The sequence below is a fragment of the Falco biarmicus genome, chromosome 13, assembly GCF_023638135.1.
Source record: "Falco biarmicus isolate bFalBia1 chromosome 13, bFalBia1.pri, whole genome shotgun sequence".
Classification (NCBI taxonomy): domain Eukaryota; kingdom Metazoa; phylum Chordata; class Aves; order Falconiformes; family Falconidae; genus Falco; species Falco biarmicus.
The window spans coordinates 2,816,109-2,835,306 of record NC_079300.1 but is presented as its reverse complement, the minus strand read 5'-3'; the positions used below and the strand labels follow the sequence as shown (position 1 = coordinate 2,835,306).

The following is a 19,198-nucleotide window of genomic DNA, read 5'->3' as shown; positions in this document are numbered from 1 at the left end:
GAAAAAAGGTGCTGATTAGTAATGATGAGGGTAACCGGGTTGCGTAGCAGATGGTCAAAAGAGAGAAGGTCTTCAACCTTCAGCTTCTTTAAATCAAAATCAAGAAGCTGTTAAAAAAAAAAAAAGAAAAGAGTATGTTGTATTTCTGCGGTCTTCAGTTTGGCTTTGTCCAGTTCTCGCAGGCAGAAGGGATTTGGACGTTACAGGTGCATCACAGCACTGAAGTGTGAGGTTGCTCTTACCTTACAACTTGGTCTGTGTTGGGGGTGGTCTGTGGGAGTAGGGACCACGGCTCTAGTCCAGGCGGGGGGAGTTTGTAAGATTGCATTTTAAGGGCTGGTGTGGTGGGTGGGTAATGCCAGTGCTTGGGGAAGAGGGGAGGGGATGGAGGGTGGCAGTGGCCCCCTCAGCATCTAGAAGAACTGAGGATCCCACCAATCCTTCAGCATCAAAGGGTGCTGCTTGGGGGTCCCCAAGGAGTTGGGAGGGCAGAGCTTGGAGAAACCAAGCAAGGGGAAAGAGCTGAAAACCAAGAGATGAGGGGCAGCAGAGGCAGTGTGGGAGCTGGCTGGGACGTGGCCAAAGCTGCTGCTTGGCTGCTGGAGGGGGGACTTCACCTGGGCTGGCTCATGTACCGTGGGCAGGAATGGGGGAAGGTCATCCTCCTGCATCCCTCCTGGCCTCCATGGATAAATCCTTGCCTCCCTGAAACAAGCAATTTAGCCATTGATTTTTGGTGGGGCCAGGGCTCCTCCCATGTAACCGGTTGGAAAATCACAGTAAATGAGGATGAAAGCCCACGGGTTGCTTTGGGTGCCCAGTCTGAGGGAAAACCCATGAGAAACTGATGTAAGTAAGAAGACAGAAATAGGATTTTAAAATATGATACCAGTGCTAAAAGTTACCAAGGTATACCTTTACATGCCAGCAATATTCAAAATATTTTAGAAGTATTCATGTTATAGCTCAAGGAAGAAAAAAAGAAAAGACACCACCATTTTTATGCAAACTATAGTTTTACTAGGTAATAAATAGAATAAATAAGGAATATAATCATAAATAGATTTCTATAAGCATGTTTCAATTTCTAAAAATTACAGCTAAATAAATAGAATAGTTAAGACAAATTACTGTTGAGTGATGGTTTAAGAACATTTTGGTACTACAGTGTAGCTTATTTTCTAGAAATCTAGAAGTTTAATATGATAGCTTAAAAGGCACTTATAAGAGCTTGCTAAAACATGATTTATAAGAAATGCTGTGAAATATTATGTGCTAGATTCTTTAAAAGCCCCCAACACCTCGCAGGGTATTGACACTGTTTTTTCTCCAAGGCACCCTCAGGTCCCCCGACACGCGGAGTGCTGGGCGCTCACAGCAAGCTCTCCAGGGAGGTCAGGTAGTTCATCGTCCTGGTGATGGTGAAGGCGCGGATCCGGAAGGCGTGAAGGATGCTGCAGAGCTTCATCCGCTCCTTGAAGGAGGCCAGCCCCGCGCCTGCCGCCGGCTGCAGCATGCTCCTGCTGCTGCCCTTCAGGGCCTGGGAAGAGGTAGGGGTGTTAAAAACTCACCAGAAAGTGGCTAAAACAAAAAAAAACTCTTTAGGTTTTTCACCCCCTGAGTGATAAATGACAAGATTTAGAAATAGGAATGTATTCTCATAAAAGAAAAATCTGAAATTTTAATGAAACAATTAATAGGCTTAGGATAAAGTTTGAAATATTTAATGATATAATTAATAGCCTTAGGATGCACGGCTGTACTTTCCTCAAGACAAAAATGTCCATTTGTGCACAGAGGCTCTTTCTGCCCAGGAATAAAGGTGCTTTTTTAATACTAAGCCTATGGCCGGCTTTGTCCAGTGACCCTTTAGACCAGGCTCAGAATCCCCAGGCTATTGGGAGATACTGTGTCAATACAAAGACAATTAACTTTTTTTTTTTTAATTAGCTTTTGTTAAACAGCTTTTAACATCTGTTCCCTCTACTCACTAATAATATTTATCAAAGTTCAGTACATCCTATGTCGTATTCAGTGTACTGGGAGTACTGTTATTTGGTATTTGGAAGAGAAATAGAGCGATGTCCCCGTTATCTTTTACTCTATTTTTGAGTTCCCCGAGGAGCTGGCAGAAGAGCCTGTAGCCCATCTCCTTGTGAGAGTGGAGCAGAGCGAAGGAAGGAGGGCTGCTCAGGAGCCACGCGCCCGAGTCCTGATGCATTGGCCATACCAGCAAGGCAAAAACATGGTGCGACACACAGTTCATAAAAAATCCAGTCCCTTCTAGGAAAAACAGTAACAGACCATTTTTTAAATTAACAGATTAAAGAAATATCACTATTTGACTGACTGTAGAATGGAGCAAACTCTGGTTTAAGACTGAAATAGCAGAAAGGAAGGAGACAGACAGAAACACTTACTTTCATCATTTCATCAATGGTTTCCATCACCTTTTGATCATTGAAGCTCTTCAGCTCTGCCCTGTAGGCATTCAGGTCCTCATAGATTCCCCACAGGCATTTACTCTGCACAAGTCAGAATTATTAGGAAATGTGGGAATCTGTTGTTAAATGCTTTACACGTACAAGCAAAAGAAGGGGTTCTTTGGGGAAACTTGCAATTTACCGTATCAAAAGTAGATCTTTCCAGTGTTGGACAGTTTCCAGTCTGCAAATTAAAGAAGAAATGAGACATGGTGATTTTGTGGAAGTGTGAATTATACAGCTAGCTGTTCTATGGAAATATGATGCTGAAACTTTATATAATTTTAAATTATTATTTTTTTTTTACCCCTGGATCCTCAGATGTGCAAGCTTTTATTGTATTGATTCGATTCTTAGTGATATCTTCAAGATCAACCTCTTCAAGGTTACATTCAAATCCCAGGGTGCCGAGCTCCTGTGTTAAGAAGGGAATAAAAATGTGTCACTGACTCAGCTTCACGGTACTGTATACATATATATATATGTGCGTGTGTAAATACACACAATTCTTTGTGATGCATCATGGCTCTCTGTGCTTAGCTGAATTCTAGGAATGAGGCTGTGTGAAGACTGCAGTTAAATATGAAAGATAGCAAATAGACCAAGAGACTGCAATGCTGTGGTGGTTGTGTTTAATGGGAATAAGCGCAGACTTTTCACAGTTTGGTTTATATGTTGTTGCAAGTTGTACTGCCTCTGTTAATTTAGATTATTCTCTCAGGCACCAAATCTATTGAGAACTTTATGTTGCTACAGTTTCAAATGTAAACTATCTCTTAGAAAGTGAAAAACAGCAAATACCATCCACATAGACCTTTAACAGTGCCTGCTGACCCACCGTAAGTGTGGAACAGCACACCTATTTAGTGGTGGGGTTTTTTGCAGTTTTCTGAGATGAAGCTTGCAACAATAGCAGGGAATTTTAGCCAAAAAAATCCCCTTGGCACTACTGCCAGTGGGCTTTAGCATGGGAAGATGCTACTGCACCAAACCAATGACACCAGCAACATGCAAATATAAAGACAAGGTCAGGAGCAAGTGTTTCCTGAGCCAGCTTTGCAGGGGCCTTAGAGAAAGAGCATGTCCAAAACAGAGAGCATTCAAATCAGCTGTTGATGTGTTTCTGGCACTGCTAATGGTGTGTGTGTTTCTGTGGGGCTGAGGTGAATCAGGGCTGAGAAAGAGACCTGAGCAAATGCCCATTTTAAAGGGCTGATCAAGGGAGGCATGAAAGCAACAGCCAGTTATAGATTTTTAAAGTGAATCAACAGAGAACATCCATCCTCCCAGGTATCCTCAGCAACCCATCACTGCCCAGCTGGGTACTATCACTGCCAGCCTGGGTATGACCACGCCACATCACTGCCCATCTGGGTAACATCACCGCCTGCCTGGGTGCCACCACTGCCTCATCGCTGCCTGCCTGGGTGCCACCACTGCCGCATCACTGCCCACTTGGGTACCGCTTGGGTACCACTGCTGCCGCATCACTGCCTGCTTGGGTACCACCGCTGCCGCATCACCGCCCACCTGGGTGTCATCGCCAACCCATCACCGCCCGCCTGGGTACCACGACCTCCCCCTCGCTGCCTGCCCAGCCCGCCCAGCCCGTGTCCCGCCGGCCCCTGTCAGACCTTCAGCCGGTGGAGGGAGGCGTTGACAGCCGCCAGCAGCTCCAGGGAGCGGCTCAGCCCCTCGGCGAGGCGGGGGCGGCCGGGGGCCGGCAGCGCCCGGGCGGGGGGCGGCAGGGCCAGTGCCAGGCAGAGCGCGGGCAGCAGCACCCAGGGCCCTGCCCGCTGCCTGCAGCCCCGGGCCGCGGCGCTACGCGGCGCTGCCTGCCCGCTGCTGCCCGCGCTGCCCGCGCTGCTGAGGTCCCCGCGCCGTGCCATGCCGCTGCCACGGGAGCGCTGCCGGGGCCGCGCAGCATCTTATAGGGGCGGCGGGCGGGAGTTCCCCCCTCCTGGCTTTCCTTTCCAGCAGCGGCTCGGTGAGGCTGGCAGCCGGGCCGGGGGCAGCCCTCGCTCATCCCGGGAATCCCGGCCCCGCGGGGGGGTTGGGTGTGTGTGTTGGGGGGAGGCTGGGGGCGCGGCCCCTGCTCCTGCTGGCTGCCCGCGCCCGGCGGGGGATGCCGCAGGAGGGATGCTGCGTGGCGCATCGGAGGCTGGGGGAGCTGTGCGGAGGGCTGGTCATTGTGCACACAGCATGCAGCGAGCCTGTGGAACAATGAGAATGACTTAAAGTGTGTGTATGACACGTAGATAAGCTTTCCTCAGTCCATTCTTTACTATTTAAAACTATCCCGATGAGATGTCATTAGTGAATATTCATGAAAACCTGCCTGGAACCTTGCTTTTTGCTGATATACATCACCAAATATTCCAGTGCTACTTCATATAACGCATGGCCATTCTTAGCCTGGCTAAAAGCCTGTAGGAAACATCCATCCATCAGGCCTGCTGTGAACTCAATGGGAGCTTTGCTATCAACTTGGAAAGGAGTGGGATAGATCAAGAGTTTTATATTGCATTTTCAGATTCTTTTTGTTTTAATTGACGCTTGTTTCCCATAAGAAGGTTGCGGTGTGTTGAGAGACTGACTTTGCTAGAATACCAGCATCGCATAATTTTCCAATTTCACTGTGTGTTTTCCACTTCTGTGCTAGTCATTAGGCTGTGGGCTGTGGTTTTAATCTTGTGTAGGAGACTTTTTTTCTCTGACACAGAAGTGAAAGAGACCTTTGGGATATACTTGCATGTGTGTTCTTGAAAAGGCATCACTTTGGCTTTCCAGGTTTCTTTGCCCAGCATTCAGTCATAGCGTTGCCCTCAGCAGCAGGGCATGAGGTTTCTCTTCTGGTGGGGCACCGACACACAGCTTCTTGTTCAGGGCATTCCTGCACTGCACTTAGGCCACGTACTGGGCTATCAGTTTGAGTTCTCTGTCCAAAAAGAGGAATATTTAGCTCAGGTACCTTCAGAGGTCTCTGAATGAGGCTGCTATTGAATGGGCATTGTGTACAGAACAATTATCTCAGGGGAAGCTGTGCGTGGAGGTGCCTCTCCTCAATGGTCTCATGGGCCAGGAGAGAGGGCTTTCCTTCCTGCTGCTGAGTGCCAGCTCCCAGAGGGATTCCTTTGTGAGCTGAGGCAGCTATGTGGTGGGAAACACTGGGGCTAGACGGTGTCCAATGTGTGCTGCTGGTATTTGCAATTTTTTGCAAGGAATTTGCAAGTTTACAAGGAATGTCCTGTTGTGGCACAGGTGTTTCCAAAGTAGAAATCCTATCTTGGTGAGTGCTTCCTCAGCCCAACTGTTTGTAATGTATTCCTGAAACACAGGGTGGGTTTAATTCACTGATAAAATGGAACATATCCTAATACTGATGAGGGATTTTTTTTCCTGGTAGAAGAAGAAATAATTGAATGTTGCTATATCTGCTGTGTTACAAATAGGAAGGTTTTTCTCTATTATCTATAAAGAACCATGCTCCAATGATACCATTGTCACCATTTGTTTATTTTCCTGATAGCATCTGAAACCCAAGCCCTTGCCATGCCGGGCTGCTGAAGACCCGTGTACACGTGTTGCAGGATCAGAGGTGATACATCCAGAGACCCACCGAGGCTCCAGCACTTGTGATCACACGCTGCAGACCCAAATCCCAGCGGAGCAGCAATCCCACAGGTACTGTGGTGAGAGTCCCTAGGACAGGTGCTGGGCATGGTGTTAACACAGTGGTTGTGCTGGTTTGGATGGGTGGCGAGCTGAGCTTGGCCAGTCTCTGCTCCTTTCACCCCATTTATACTGTATCTGTATTCTCTGCTTGACCGCACTTGTGTTTTGGCCGTGGACTGAAGGCAAGTGCACTCCAGTGTAGGGCACTTTCTATTGAGGTTTTCTCAAAGTGATGTATAAGATACTAACTGCTGGGTCCTAGCCACGAGGTAATAAAGTCTTACTGATATGTTTATTTTGGGTAGACTTATATGGTTTTTCATTCCTAGCCTCATCCATCTGTCTGCCTCCTTCACCTCAAAGCATCCTATATTTGACCAGTCTGGAGTCTGAATGAAGCATCTCGATAACTGCTGCCCATGGTCTGCTCTCGGAGCAGCTCTGGGCCTGTCTGCTTTGCTCGGGGCAAGTGTGGTCTCGCGGCCAGCCCGGAGGAGAGGGAAGCAATGCCTCTCAGCATCAGGGCTGGTGTTGTAGGCCCCTGGTTGCCCTGGTCCCAGGCATGAAGGTCTTTCTGCCTCGGCAGAAAGATCTACGGGCTGGGCTTTGATGGTCCTTAGTGCTTATATACAGCTTGACATCTCACAGTAATGTTATTTTGGGGAGTTAGACATAATTAGATGTAATAATATTTTCTATGTCAGCAGCATCCAAAACCGGAAAGCAAGTTCTTTTGAAACTCAAAAATCCATGCCCTTTTTATTGCATATGGTGGCTTGATCTCGGGTTCCCATCTCATCAGGCAAACAAAGGATTATAAAGGTAGAGCGATACATTTGTTATTAAAACAACAAAGATAGGGGTATATCATGTGCGCATTTAGAGATACAGTGCAGTAATTGCATACCAGAATCTATTTAAAATGTTAGAAGATGTATGATTCTACATGAGAAAATGTAATTCCACTGGGTTTATTTCAACTATAAACTGCTCTGGCTGAAATTAACCTCCAGAGAAAAACAAGAACCATTGTGGATCTTGCTATAAAACTGTATTTTGACTGTATTGCAGTCAGAATTAGGTGAAACTCTGTTCTTGGCTATGCTGCACTCAATCAAAACAATAGTTAAAAATCCTATTTGAAAAAGAAAGGAAAAACAATAATAATAAAGAAACCCAATTAGAAAAAACCCAGCCCCCCAAGCCCCTCAGTTCAGTTTAGTTTTGAGGACATAGGCAAGTAATGAGAAATGGGATCTTCTCCAGCCACACTGTTCTAAAAAAATGGGAGGTTCCTGGAAACGTGTGCTGACACGAGACGCTGTGGTGCTAACCTCGTGTTTCGGTCTTGGCTTGCCTTCTCTCCCCTCTTACAAACAGCAGGCTAAGTTTTATCTCCATGATTGCTGTCTAAGTCCAAGCTAAATGAAGCCCACCCTGCTTTCAGAGGAAGCTGTGGGTGAAGAGCCACGGACAGCATGCGCCGGCCGCTGCATCGTCAGCCGTGTGCTGCGGTGGAATGGTGGTTAGCGATGTTTCTGAGCTGGGTCTCTGGTTGCGTAATGTTATTTCTCCTGTAATGTGTAAAATTAGGTGAATTTTCTGCATTAACAGGCCAGATACCAAACCCTTAGCGAAGGTCATGTAGCAACCTGTAACACATCTTCAATGGGAAGAGATGGGTTAATTGTAGGAGATCCTATTCCTTGTAACTATAATTCTATACAGATATAATTATGCAATAATTATATACATATAGAAATTAAAGCTGCAGTATGATTATATCCCAGCTAGGCTGACAGTTAATTGTAGATAGTTGCTACATAAAAAGAACTGCAAAATGTTGTGTGGAATAAGATTTCTGGATGCTTCGGTAAATAAAACTAATTTTTGTACTCTTCACTGCTCTCAGAACATATGGTCAAGGATAATTTTTTTGGTCCTGGAAATTTTTTTCAGAAGATCTGGGGTCAGATATCTCACCAGAATGCTGTCATTGACAGAAGCATTGCTTCTGGTCTATGTTGGGAACCAATGGCTCCACAAAATGGGAAAGCAAAGACTCGAAATAAGCTTTCCTGGTGGTTTTTTGACTGTTGGTGCTTATTAATTGAAGAATCCCCTGAAATACATAACTCTAAGTATGGGCTTATGCTGATATTTGGTTGATACCTAATTAAATGCTGTTTCTGAGTGGAAGTGGCTTTTCTGCACTGGCAGTCAGGGTGCTGGAACCCATAAAATCCTGTGTCAGTCATCACCTGCATCTCTTGGCTCTTCTCTCTTACAGCCATCACTGGAGTTCATGCAGTTTTCCCCACAGTCCTGCCCTGTACTGCAGCATCTCTGCTCTTCACTGTGGTTTTCTGGCCATTGGCTTTCTGGTGCCAGGCAGGTACAGCCTGGGGTCCTTCAGTGGCCAGGTGGACCGGGCATCCCCCAGTTTAGTGGGTGTTATTTGCAGACTCCACTCCCAAGCTGGAATCTGCATGCCAGTGTACAGCCTGTTCCGGGAAAGGGATGGCACTGGGGTGACGGCTGGATGGGTGCTGTGGCTCCCTGAAAAACACACGGGTATTCTGATGGTTACACTTTGGGCAGGTAACTTCTCACACTGAAATGGGAGGATTGTTTGAAGAGCACCCTAGAACGTGGGGGGAAGGAAGGTATTTTCTGAGTCAATGTATGCCTGAGATAAGCCAGGAGTTACACTTTTTTTTTATCCCAATGTTTTTTCAGCAGCTTTTTCAATTGGATGTAGGACCTGATTTTTTTCCCTGTTGTCAAGTGGCTGCATTTAGTGAAGGTCAACTGCAAAGCTCTCTGCTAAAGGAGCATTAACACCAGTTTCAGCACTGTCACTCCAAGGGGCTGCTGTACTTAGCTCATGATGCCTTACAGAAAACAAAAGATGTGGGCAAGCTCTAGAAACCCTCACCCACAGAAACAGGGTTGGTGATGTGGGGAAAACTCTCCCTCAGCCCTGTGGGTTTTGTTTTGAAGTTTTATGACATTAACAGAAAGAAAAAGCTCCTGTGAGGACCTTGACAGGGCTGGACGATGCTGCGGTACAGCGGGGCAGGGAGAGGGGGGTGCCATGGGCTGGGGCACCACATTCATCCCCAGGTGCCTGCATCAGATCTCGGAGCAGTGGTCCCTCTCCTGCCTGTCACCCTGGGACCTCAGGACCCTCATGGGATCCTCCTTTGTCCCCTTGTCATCCCTGCCCCTCCCAGCACCGAAAACACCCGGGTGAGTAATGCAACCAGTGGTAGCGGTGCCTGTGGTTTCGTGTGTGGGGAGGGAGCGTGGGCCCCCGCCGAGGGGAGTGCTGCCGGCTTGCCAGCACTTTTGATGGTCCCTCTTTCACTCTCGCTTTCTGTTTTCACCCGCTGCAACGTTTCTCATCACTGGGTGCTTTTTTAATTTGTTCTTCTGTCCCTTTTATCTCCTGTGCAGAAGCTCTGGCAGGTTCAGATGCTGTGGCTGACCTGATGGGCAGGCAGGAGGGCGGCTGTGGTGGGGCAGAGGGGCGGCTGCAGTTTTGCTCGTTTCTTGCTGGTTTTGTATTTGTCTTTTCATCTGGCAGTGGTTTTGCACTTGAGGGGAAAAAAAGGAGAGTTGATACTGGTTAACAGGAGAAGCACCAGTGTGATTTTTTTTTGCGTTTCTTTGATGCAGCATGATTGCCTGAATCACATTAATGATGGATGCAACCCTTCACCCCATCCTGAAGCAGCAGGATGAGGAGAGTGTTCGCACTCTTGGGGCTGAGCCAGCCGATGACTCAAACCTGAGAAGGCTTACCGAGATGCAAGGTCAGAGTCTCGAGTGCTTGGGGATACCCGGAGAGCTGCTGGTGTGACTCACGGTTAGAGCATTCCCTCGTGAGAGAGGGAACCGAGCTCCAGTCCCAAGAGCATGTATTTGGCAGGAGTTATTCAAGCACCCATTCCCCCGGGAATGCTGTGCCCAGGATTTTGCACAGGTCAAAGCGCGCTGTGACATGCTGTATGGGTGAAAGGGAGCCACTGCTGGCTCTCCACGTTGCTCCTCCTCCGGGTCAGGCACTCTCCTGGCAGATAATTTCTATTAGAGGGACACGTTTAATTTTTTAAATTATTATTCCTTGATAAGCATAAAAAAATAAATACATCAGTCTTAGTGAAATGAAGCCCTGACTGAAAGGAGGTTATAACCCCTAGATCTTAGTGGGAAAGGTGGGCTAGGGACCAGTCCTTTCCCCTAAAGCAATTATTTGAAGTAAATAATGTCTCTTCAGGGGTGAAACCAGCCCTTCTGGCATCGCAGGGTGGTGTTTTGTCTGCCAGGCCCAGGCAGCGTGTGCTGGAGGGATGGGCAGGGATGGCCTGGACCTTGCAGTGCTCACTAGGAGGGACTGGAGCAGCCGATGTGCTTGCAGGAGTAAGGATTACACGTATGTGTAGAGTGTGAGTAAAGTACAGCTTATATGTGTGAGTAAGTGCCATTTGACTTCCAATTTTCAGTACTACAAATATGTTGAGTATGTATTATCCTTATTAGGTCAAAGATTAATGATATTTAGCTGTTCCTGGAGGTTAATTCCCAGCAGGGCAGGTAAGGGCAGACCCAGCTGGTAACAGGTACTGGAAAATAGAAGCTTTTTGCATAGTTAGTTGAGGGAGCACCCAGTTTATGCATGCTTGTCGGTTCTCAGGATACATGATACTCGTGTGAGCAGTAATTCCTGAAAATACTTTATAGAAGTACATGGTCTAACTTGCTTGCTCCATTGACAGAACCCATGGGGATGATGACGGCCTCACAGGCAGAGCAACCTTCCGCTTTTAAATGAGAACATTAAAGCTGTCTGCAGCAGCTGCTCTGATTTTGGATTACAGATTGCCTCATCCTCAAGAACGAAAGGGGAAGGGTTGCTGAAGCGTGTGAGTCAGGGGCTCAGGGCGTGGGGCAGCTGCTCTCCCAGCGTGCGGGGAAGCGGGGCTTTGCCGTACCCCTGTGAAAAGGTTGGGAAGCATTGGACAGGTTTGGATCCTAACAATGCCATGTAAAGCTCTTAATGTCTGCGTCAGTTGTTTAACCACTGCCAGCTGCGATGTGCATCTCTCCGGGCATGGCTTTCACCTGCTGTGGGCTGGGGCAGCTGGCAGGAACCAGACACAGCTCTGTGCTTGTGGCAGAGCCACTGTCACCAGCTTAGACTAAGCCACAAGAAAAACACCTTACTGAATGATAACAGTAACGCACAGGGCAATCGTGACTTGTGTTTCAAACAAAAATATTTTTTTTTATTCAGCCTTCCAGGTTGTTCTGAATGAGAATTGTTACAAATCTGTATTACCTCAGTTTTTTTCCTGTGTGAAGTCACCTCTCCTGGGAGGGATGGCAAAGCTGCTCTCTATCCTGCAGGCCAGCACAGCCAGGAGAGGACCAGGCCAGGTTGGGGACAGGGCTTGCCTTCGCCTGGAGCATCAGCATCTGCGCAGGGGCGAGCTCCTGACACAGCCCGGGTGACGGAAGCCTGAGTGCTGGTTTTCTTCGGCTGACTTCCACTAGATACGCACGAGGGGCTCGGTGGTGTGTTAGCGCTTCATTTCCCATCTGGCTGCATCTTTCAGCTTCAGCAAAGGAAAGGTGAGGGTCCGGAGTCTGGCGTCTGTGTCTGTGCTGTGGGTGAGGTGGGCTGTGGCGATGGCTCTGCTAACTGCAAGTGGCCAGTGGGGAAAAAAGGTATTGGTCACAGAACAAAGACTTAACAGGTTTAATTTTGAAATTATTTTTAATTTAGATGCAACAAATCTTGACTTAATTTTAAAACAATCAAAAAAAGAGAAACCTCTGGATTTGGTTTGATTAGAGCATGGAAGAAACATCACATTTAAACTCTTTGAAACTGTATAATGTGTATATATAAAGAATCTATATATACATGGCTACACCCAGCTGCTGACCCTGCAAGGGCTCTGTAGGAGACCCAAACCATTTCCAAGCAGGCTGCGCTAAGCTGCAGGCTCCTGGTGTCATGTTGAACTCAAAGGCAGCCCAAATACGACTGCACAGCCTCTAGTCACATCTCCCAACCCAACGCATCTGCTGCAGGCTCTTGACTTGTGCATGGACACGGGGCTGGTGTCCCTTTGCTCCCCAGAGCTCATGTTCCAAGGCAGTGGGAACGTGCAGGATGAGTGGTCCGACACAGTGATGTGGATCCCTTCCCTACTTCCAAAACCAGATTTCTGGGTGATTTTTAGAGCTGCAGGAACCCTTGCCAACTCTTATTTGTGCCTTGAGGAGGTCAGTCCCCTTCAGCCATGAGCACTGGTCACTCCAGCAAAACTCCCTGAGTATCCAATGGGAGTTTTCCGAAGTCGTGCCTGCCTGGGGGTGTCAGGTCTGCCTCCACGGTGGGCTGAGGCCAACACCTGGGTAAATTCTCCTCCCACGGCTCTGCCAGCAACTTCACTGACGGGCAGCAGAGGAGTGCTGAACTGGCTGCCTGGGAAAAGCCGCTGCCCGAGGGCTGTTAGCTCAGGAGATGCACGCAAAACCCTGCAATTCCCTTTTTTCATATAGCCGTAGCTATTTCACTTTTCTTTTGAAGGCATGTTTCTTCCCCAAACCTGGTGTTGTTAGGAAGCCAAGGCGTAGGTGGCTACGGCAGTGCTCAGTGTGGTGGCCGGGCTCTGCTGCCAGTCTTTCATGGCATTGCTCCATCAGCAATAGAGCCAGCATCCCAACTGGCATCAAATACCAAGTTATGAACTAGAAGAGGCTGTGATGGGTCAGAGCCTTTTGCACCACTGGGAACTGGGATCATTTATTTCGCATCGATCCTTTTTTCCCCTCCACAGTGAAGAGACTTTAAAATATAATATTTTAGCACTGAGAAAGAGCTGGTGGCTGATATAAGTGGAGAGGGAAGGTCTAACTCTACTGAGTGACTGAGGAAAGCTGCTTTAGCACAAGAGTTGGTACTCGCTGGCAAAGCAACCAGCTTTGCTGCTGGTGGCCCTGCCCAGAGTGCAGGATGTCCCCAGTCACCTCTGGGGCAACAAGCGGAGGATGAAGGGTTCCGCACACATGGGTTTCACTTTGCTTTACAATAAGAAGGAAGAGAAACTCCCCGGGAGCAGACGTAGGCTTCTGCAGGGAAGCCAGTGCGAACTGTAAGCCCACCCCCCCACCCCCACCCCCCCGACGGTGTTTCCTTGGGGATGCCCTCTGCAAAGCAGAGCCTCCTTTGGGGCTGCGCAAGGATGGATTTGCTTTGAAGAGGTAAAAAACCAGCTCCTCGTTGCTAATCGCCTTCCCTAGCAGCAGTGCAAAGCAATGGGGACTGTCCTTGGTGGGGCTGGGAGCAGGGACCTTGCAGGCAGCACGCACAGGGTCGTGTCCCACTGCCCCAACTCTTCTCGTCTGAATCAGCGCGTGACCTGGTCCTCGTTTGTTAGTGCTTCTCCTTTGAAGGGTGAAATAAGAAAAGTAAAAGGCTCTGTGTATGCTCTGCCACGGTTTTACATGCTCACAGCCCGTGGCAGTGCCCAGCTGGATGGTGTGCAGTGTGCCCCACGCACAGCGAGCACTGCTCCTCCGCAGCAGGGAGCTGCTGGGTGGGTTCGCAAAGAAAGGGAGAAAAAAAAATAAATGGAGACACCCCCCCGCCAAGCTGCAAGGTTTGTTTGAGAGGAAGCGTCGGGCTCAAAAAGCATGTCTCTACTTCCAAGGGCTGATTTAATGTCAGCGGGATATTATGTCAGGCATCAGAATGATTTCTTTTTTAATGCATCATTTCATGCTTTTCAAGTACAGGTAAGTTTAGGACCAAGAGACAGACTTAAAAAATTAAGAAACATCATGTTGTGAGATCAGCTGGAGACAGGCAAGGAAAAGCAAGCAGAATTTCTCCTTGATGTCCAGGAGTAGCTGAAGAAAGGGGTGTTGGAGGGGAGCACGATGGGGACAGGGCATGGCACACTGTAGAGCAGGTCCTTTACTGCCTAGCTATTCAGGCAGCAAAATAGTAATAATAGTAGTAGTAATAATAATATTAATTATAAATAATAATAATGTGCAACTGCTAAAAAAACAAGCTTCATAATTGTTTCCAAGCTGCACGAAGCTCTGTGCCTGCCCTTGCCTCCGTGGGCGGTAAGGCATGGCTGTGCCCAGTTTCCGCTGGGCGAGGAACCACGGTGGGTGACATGGGTGGTGAGCTGGCAGCACCCTGTGGTTTCGGCACCCCGCCTGGACGCCGGTGATGGGCCGTGCCCGCAGGCTGGGTGCGATGGGCTCATTGTGCCGTGCGGGGCAGGGAGAGGGACCATTATACAGATTTCACGCACGTGTTGCCCCATGCTCCCTTGGCCCCAGCTGGCAATGCCAGCTGGAGAGGATGACATCTCTTTGCAGCCATTTATCACAGCTCTGCAGCCTTCCTTCATTTCCCCCCCCCCCCCCCCCGTCCTGTGATATATATTATATATGTATTTGCTGGGGGCCCGCTGGTCTCTGGAGGCAGCATCACCGCAGGCAGCAGCTAACGTTGGTGGATATTTTCCTGCTGCAGCCCATCCAACATACCCCTGCGCTTTCTGTCAGGTTTTTAGTCATTTGACTGATTTCTCTAAATGAACATTTTTTTTTTTTTTTTTTTGTAAACCCCTCCCAATTACAGGCAAGGGGCACTGAGCATGGAGGCTGCTTCAGGAACCCAATGGCTGGATGCCGAATCCCAGTTCCCAGGGTGGAGAGGCGGCCGCTGTCATAACAGAAGCTACTTATTACTGTCCTTGCTGAGCTCACCCCGTGAAAGCAACTTTCTGACTGAAAGCCCTTGGAGTCTCCTTTGGGGAATTCGGCTCCAGGGTTACAGTACTGATACTGGGAGTCCCAAGTGGAACCGGTAAATGCCCCATTCATGGAAGAAAAGCATCCAAAAAAAAACAAAAAAAAAAAAAAAAAAGAGGTAAGTCAGAACAAAACCCCCAAATCATTGCCAAGGGTGGGATTCCCAAAAATCCCATGCTGTGAGGAGCAGCTATTCCCCATGGATATAGAGAATTAGCTACAGCCAAGTGTGGCTGGTATACTGAGGAGCAGGCTGGGCGATGTGGGGAGCTTGTGGGACCCCCACCCCCATAGCCCTGTGTCCGTGTGCAGGGTGGAAAGGTGTTTTTGTTGACTGCATCAGGCTGTTTTTGGTGACTTCTAGCCTCGTGATGTGCTTTTCCTATTGCACGGAGTGAGCTGCAGGCAGCCTCCAGAACACCGTGAAGTTTGGCATCCTGTGGCAGATGTTTTTTGTTTGGTGAGGACAAGGGGAGGAGGAACCAAAAACCCACCCAGGAGGATACAGAAGGGACAGAAAGTGGGACCAATGCCCAGAAAGATGTGGCAGAATACATATTGCCTGTGACAGTGCAGCAGCAGCAACAGCAGCTCAGAAACCACGCAACACCTTTCTCTTTTAAAAATGTCATTTAATCCATCAATTCCACAGCATTGCCATCATACACACCAGCACGACGCCTCAGTACATGGGACACAGAGCCAAGGAGATGCAGTTACCCAGAAACACGCTTTTTTCTTAAAAAAATCCAACCCCCTAAGGATGTCAGGGGGGAAACCAGCGGTAGGTGACCGGAATAACTAGTTCTCTTCAGCAAGTTAAAGGCACTTAGCAAGGGAACGAAACTCCAGCCTGACCAGGCTGCCTCACCCTGGTGCCCCACAAGCTGGACCCTGGCAGGGATGATGCCGGGGATGATGCTGGGGGCGGCTGTGGAGGGCATGGGGTTCCCCAGGAGCACCAGGGGGCTTTTTTTTTTTTTTTTTTTTTTTTTTTTTAAAGCTGAGAGCAAATCTTTTCTATTTGGGGCTTTTGCTGTTCATGCTTTAAATCCAGCAGCAGGCACCTCCTTGCTGACACCTGAACAGCCACTTCTGATGGAGGCACCAACTCTGTGCCCTGTGGGGATGATGCTGGCCTCAGAGCACTGCAAATGCATTTTACAGAGCAGAAATATAAAACCTGGCAGGTCTCCCCATGTGCAGGCAACAGCATTAAGCCAACCAAGAGCTACAGGGAAACAAACACCCCAATATATATATATATATTATTTTTTCTCTGCATAGATTCAAAGAAAAGCAAAACAAGAGTTTACATCATCCCTGGTCTGCAGGTGAGGGCTCTCCTGCCTAAACCAGCCCAGCATCTTTCTGCAGAAGCCACCTGCCTGGGGCAGGCCGTGCTCCCTGGTCAGGGGACACTGCCCAAAGGGTTGCAGGACAGGGACTGTCCACTGGAAACCCCCCGGAGCAACTCCTGGGAAAGGAAAAAAACCCGTAAGTTAAACCAACACCCCCCACCCAGCCCCACCAAACCCCAGCAAGGGCCGGTGCTTCCAGAACCTGCCCTTTCTGAAAAAAAAAAAAAAAAAAAAAAAAAGGGTGGGGTGGGGGTGGGGAAGTCATTTTATAAAATACATTCTTCGTGGGGATCAAATTTTAATGCAGCTCATGCTTTTCTGAAAACACCCTGAATAAGTCATTAGCCAGACCCTTCGCTAAGATGAATTCCCCCCCCCCGCCCCCCCCCAAGGAAAAAAGAATTAAAATGTAAAAAGCTGGTGTGCGCGACATGCACGTCTGCTGCTGGCTACGGCCAGGCAGCCTTAGGAAGGGGGTGGCCGAGCTGTTTTCAGCATTAAATCAAATAAATGAGGGATGGAGACAGACCTATTAGTCTCCCAGTGTCCCTCCTCCTCCCGTACCGCAGAGGAGGGCACATCCAGCACACAGCACGGGAGCCCAGCCCAAAGGCAGAGGTGAGTAATTACCATATATAATACATTTAATATGCTGCTTAGATTTTTAACATAGATTTTTCTTTTATTTCTGACATTGGCGAGTCATTTAAATATTTAGCCCAGACAATAAAATATATATAAAAAAACCATCTACGGTATGTGCCTGCTGATTCTTAACAATAGTCACAATATTAGGGCCCACTGAATGTTATTATAGAAGAATCTCTGAAGTCCATGTCATACATACATTATGAACTGACAAATAAATAACTCTACAAAAATCCTGTCTTCTCTCCATAATTTCATGTGACTGGCAAAAAAAAAAAATTATAAAAAAAAAAAGACTCTTTCTGGTGATGACAAATCAGGAATTGCACATTTAGTTCGAGGAATACATTACTGGTGCATCACCGAAGTCAACCACTAGGCAACAAAAAGACGTATCATATGAAACAATTTTTTAAATTTTTATTTTACATATTTATACATAAAACTTTCAAGGTAACTCTCTGAATCCAACCGAATGTTAATAGCACATCTAAAAATGAATGTCAGGTAGTCAACATTCACAAAATGTTGAAAACTGATTAAAATATACATATTACTGAAAGCTACAACTTCACTACGAGGCAGGCATGTATTTTTTTGACTTGTATAGCACCTTCAAGTACAGTTCCTTTATTTTAAAACTACAGTGAAGAATAAAAAAGTAGTCAATGGTAAAATATCGTTCAACTGAAAATCTCTAAACAGACAAAAATAAAGTTAAACTACCCTCTCTTCTCACCCATGATTTATAATGTTATAAGTACTGTACATTTTTTGTAATAATATTATTAAAATGCCTGATATTTAGTGGCACGAGTAAAAAAATTAAAATAAATTAAGAAGCAGAGGCCAATCACCGGACATAAAGCTTCAGACATGGTCAATGACTAACACTGGTTTTCTTGCGTGCCACTGTGGACGTCGGCGCTGGGACACACAGAAGCAAAATGAAGTCTCGTCCAGCTCTGCTCCCGGGGCTCCGGGCTTCATTTTGCCGGCATCTTCTCTGCCATGTGCTTCTGCTGACTTTCAGCGTGTCTGGGGGGAGGAAAGAAGCTGCATGAGTGGCTGTGCTGAGGAGAGGTGGAAGCCCAAACCACGCGCAGGGCTGTCTCCAAGCCAGCATCCCGAGGTAAGGTGTCTGCCTGGGCTCCTTCCCGGCAGGAGGGGACAGGAGGTGGGCGAAGGGGAGAGGAAACCCTTCTCCGGAGGGGTCTGGGGCCAGCTGGGATGTTCCCTCCCCTCCCGCAGGGCCAGCCAGCCCTTCACCCCCAGGCAATGCTGGGATGGGGACAGTCGGTGCCCCTCGCCGTGCACTGAAGTCCCCACCGTGCTGACCGCAGCTTCTAAATGAAATTAATTTCCTGAGCTGCCATTAATTGCGTTTAGGAAGCAAAGTATTCCCTGAAGCACAGGAGAAACAGATGCAAGGTGGTGCTGGCGTTTGCCTACTGACCCACCTCCACCTCCCATCCCAGATCCCCCCCTCCATCACTTGCTCTTCGTTAAGGGAAGCAGCGATGGCGTCTTGCAAGACTCGGATGTGACAACCTGCCTGCTTGTCCCCGGGGAGAGAGCAGCACCCTACTCAGCCCTTTGATGGCAAAAGCTTTAGTACCAAAATTCTGCTAGAACACCTACGTGCTGCCAACAGCAATCTGGGACCTGTGAGGAGAGAGAAATATCCCGAGGAGCCTCCTTTACCTGGTCAGGTCCTCGATGTCCACCAGCATGGCATCCTGCTCTGTGTGCAGCTCGTCCCGAATGAGCAGCAGCTGCACCAGCTCCTCGTTCAAGCCTGGAGGCGGGGAGAAAGGGGGTGAGTTGCCGATGTCCTGGGGAACCCAGGCATGGGCCCCGTACCTCATGCTTCCCCACCATGGTCACACAGGAGCTGGTGCGCAGAACCAGGAGGGAGCTCCCCAGAGGATGCATGTTTTCTGGGATGAACTGCAAGCACCTCGCCACTGCGTGCCAGCCCTTCCTCTCTTGAAACGGCTTAACACAGCAGCAGAAATACAAGATTAATTTCTTGGTGCCTGGAGTCCTGCTGGTTCAGCTTTTGCTCACTTATGGGCAATAACCCTGAGCAAGAAGCAGGCTGCAGGGAGTGGCCGAGGCCGCAGTTTAGCTTTTTAATACAATACTGCAGCGATACAGAACATGCTGCCCACCCATCCT

At 48.2% G+C, this 19,198-nt stretch overlaps 2 protein-coding genes and 1 long non-coding RNA gene across 5 annotated transcripts in view; 1 reads left to right on the top strand and 2 right to left on the bottom strand.

The window, feature by feature from the left end:
* Positions 1 to 322: 322 nt before the first annotated feature.
* On the bottom strand, positions 323 to 4,258 carry IL12A (interleukin 12A; the record flags this gene model as incomplete). Its single annotated transcript, XM_056358850.1, has 5 exons — positions 323 to 1,566; positions 2,339 to 2,525; positions 2,626 to 2,667; positions 2,791 to 2,898; positions 4,118 to 4,258. Coding segments are annotated over 5 exons (672 nt in total), but the record flags the coding sequence as incomplete, so codon positions are not given.
* A 5,520-nt stretch (positions 4,259 to 9,778) lies between these two features.
* Positions 9,779 to 16,262, top strand: LOC130158190 (uncharacterized). Its single transcript, XR_008825199.1, has 4 exons — positions 9,779 to 9,976; positions 10,940 to 11,086; positions 11,571 to 11,795; positions 14,836 to 16,262. It is a non-coding gene; the product is annotated as an uncharacterized LOC130158190 (long non-coding RNA).
* Positions 16,263 to 17,417: 1,155 nt separating this feature from the next.
* SCHIP1 (schwannomin interacting protein 1) overlaps positions 17,418 to 19,198 on the bottom strand; it is a 58,814-nt gene continuing 57,033 nt past the window's right edge. For all 3 annotated transcript variants that reach the window (XM_056358737.1, XM_056358739.1, XM_056358738.1), the window contains 2 exons: positions 18,722 to 18,815; positions 17,418 to 18,055 (listed from right to left, as the gene is read on the bottom strand). In XM_056358737.1, coding sequence (XP_056214712.1) covers positions 18,004 to 18,055; positions 18,722 to 18,815 — 146 coding nt within the window. In that variant the 3' untranslated portion in view covers positions 17,418 to 18,003. The remainder of the gene's footprint in view (positions 18,056 to 18,721; positions 18,816 to 19,198) is intronic.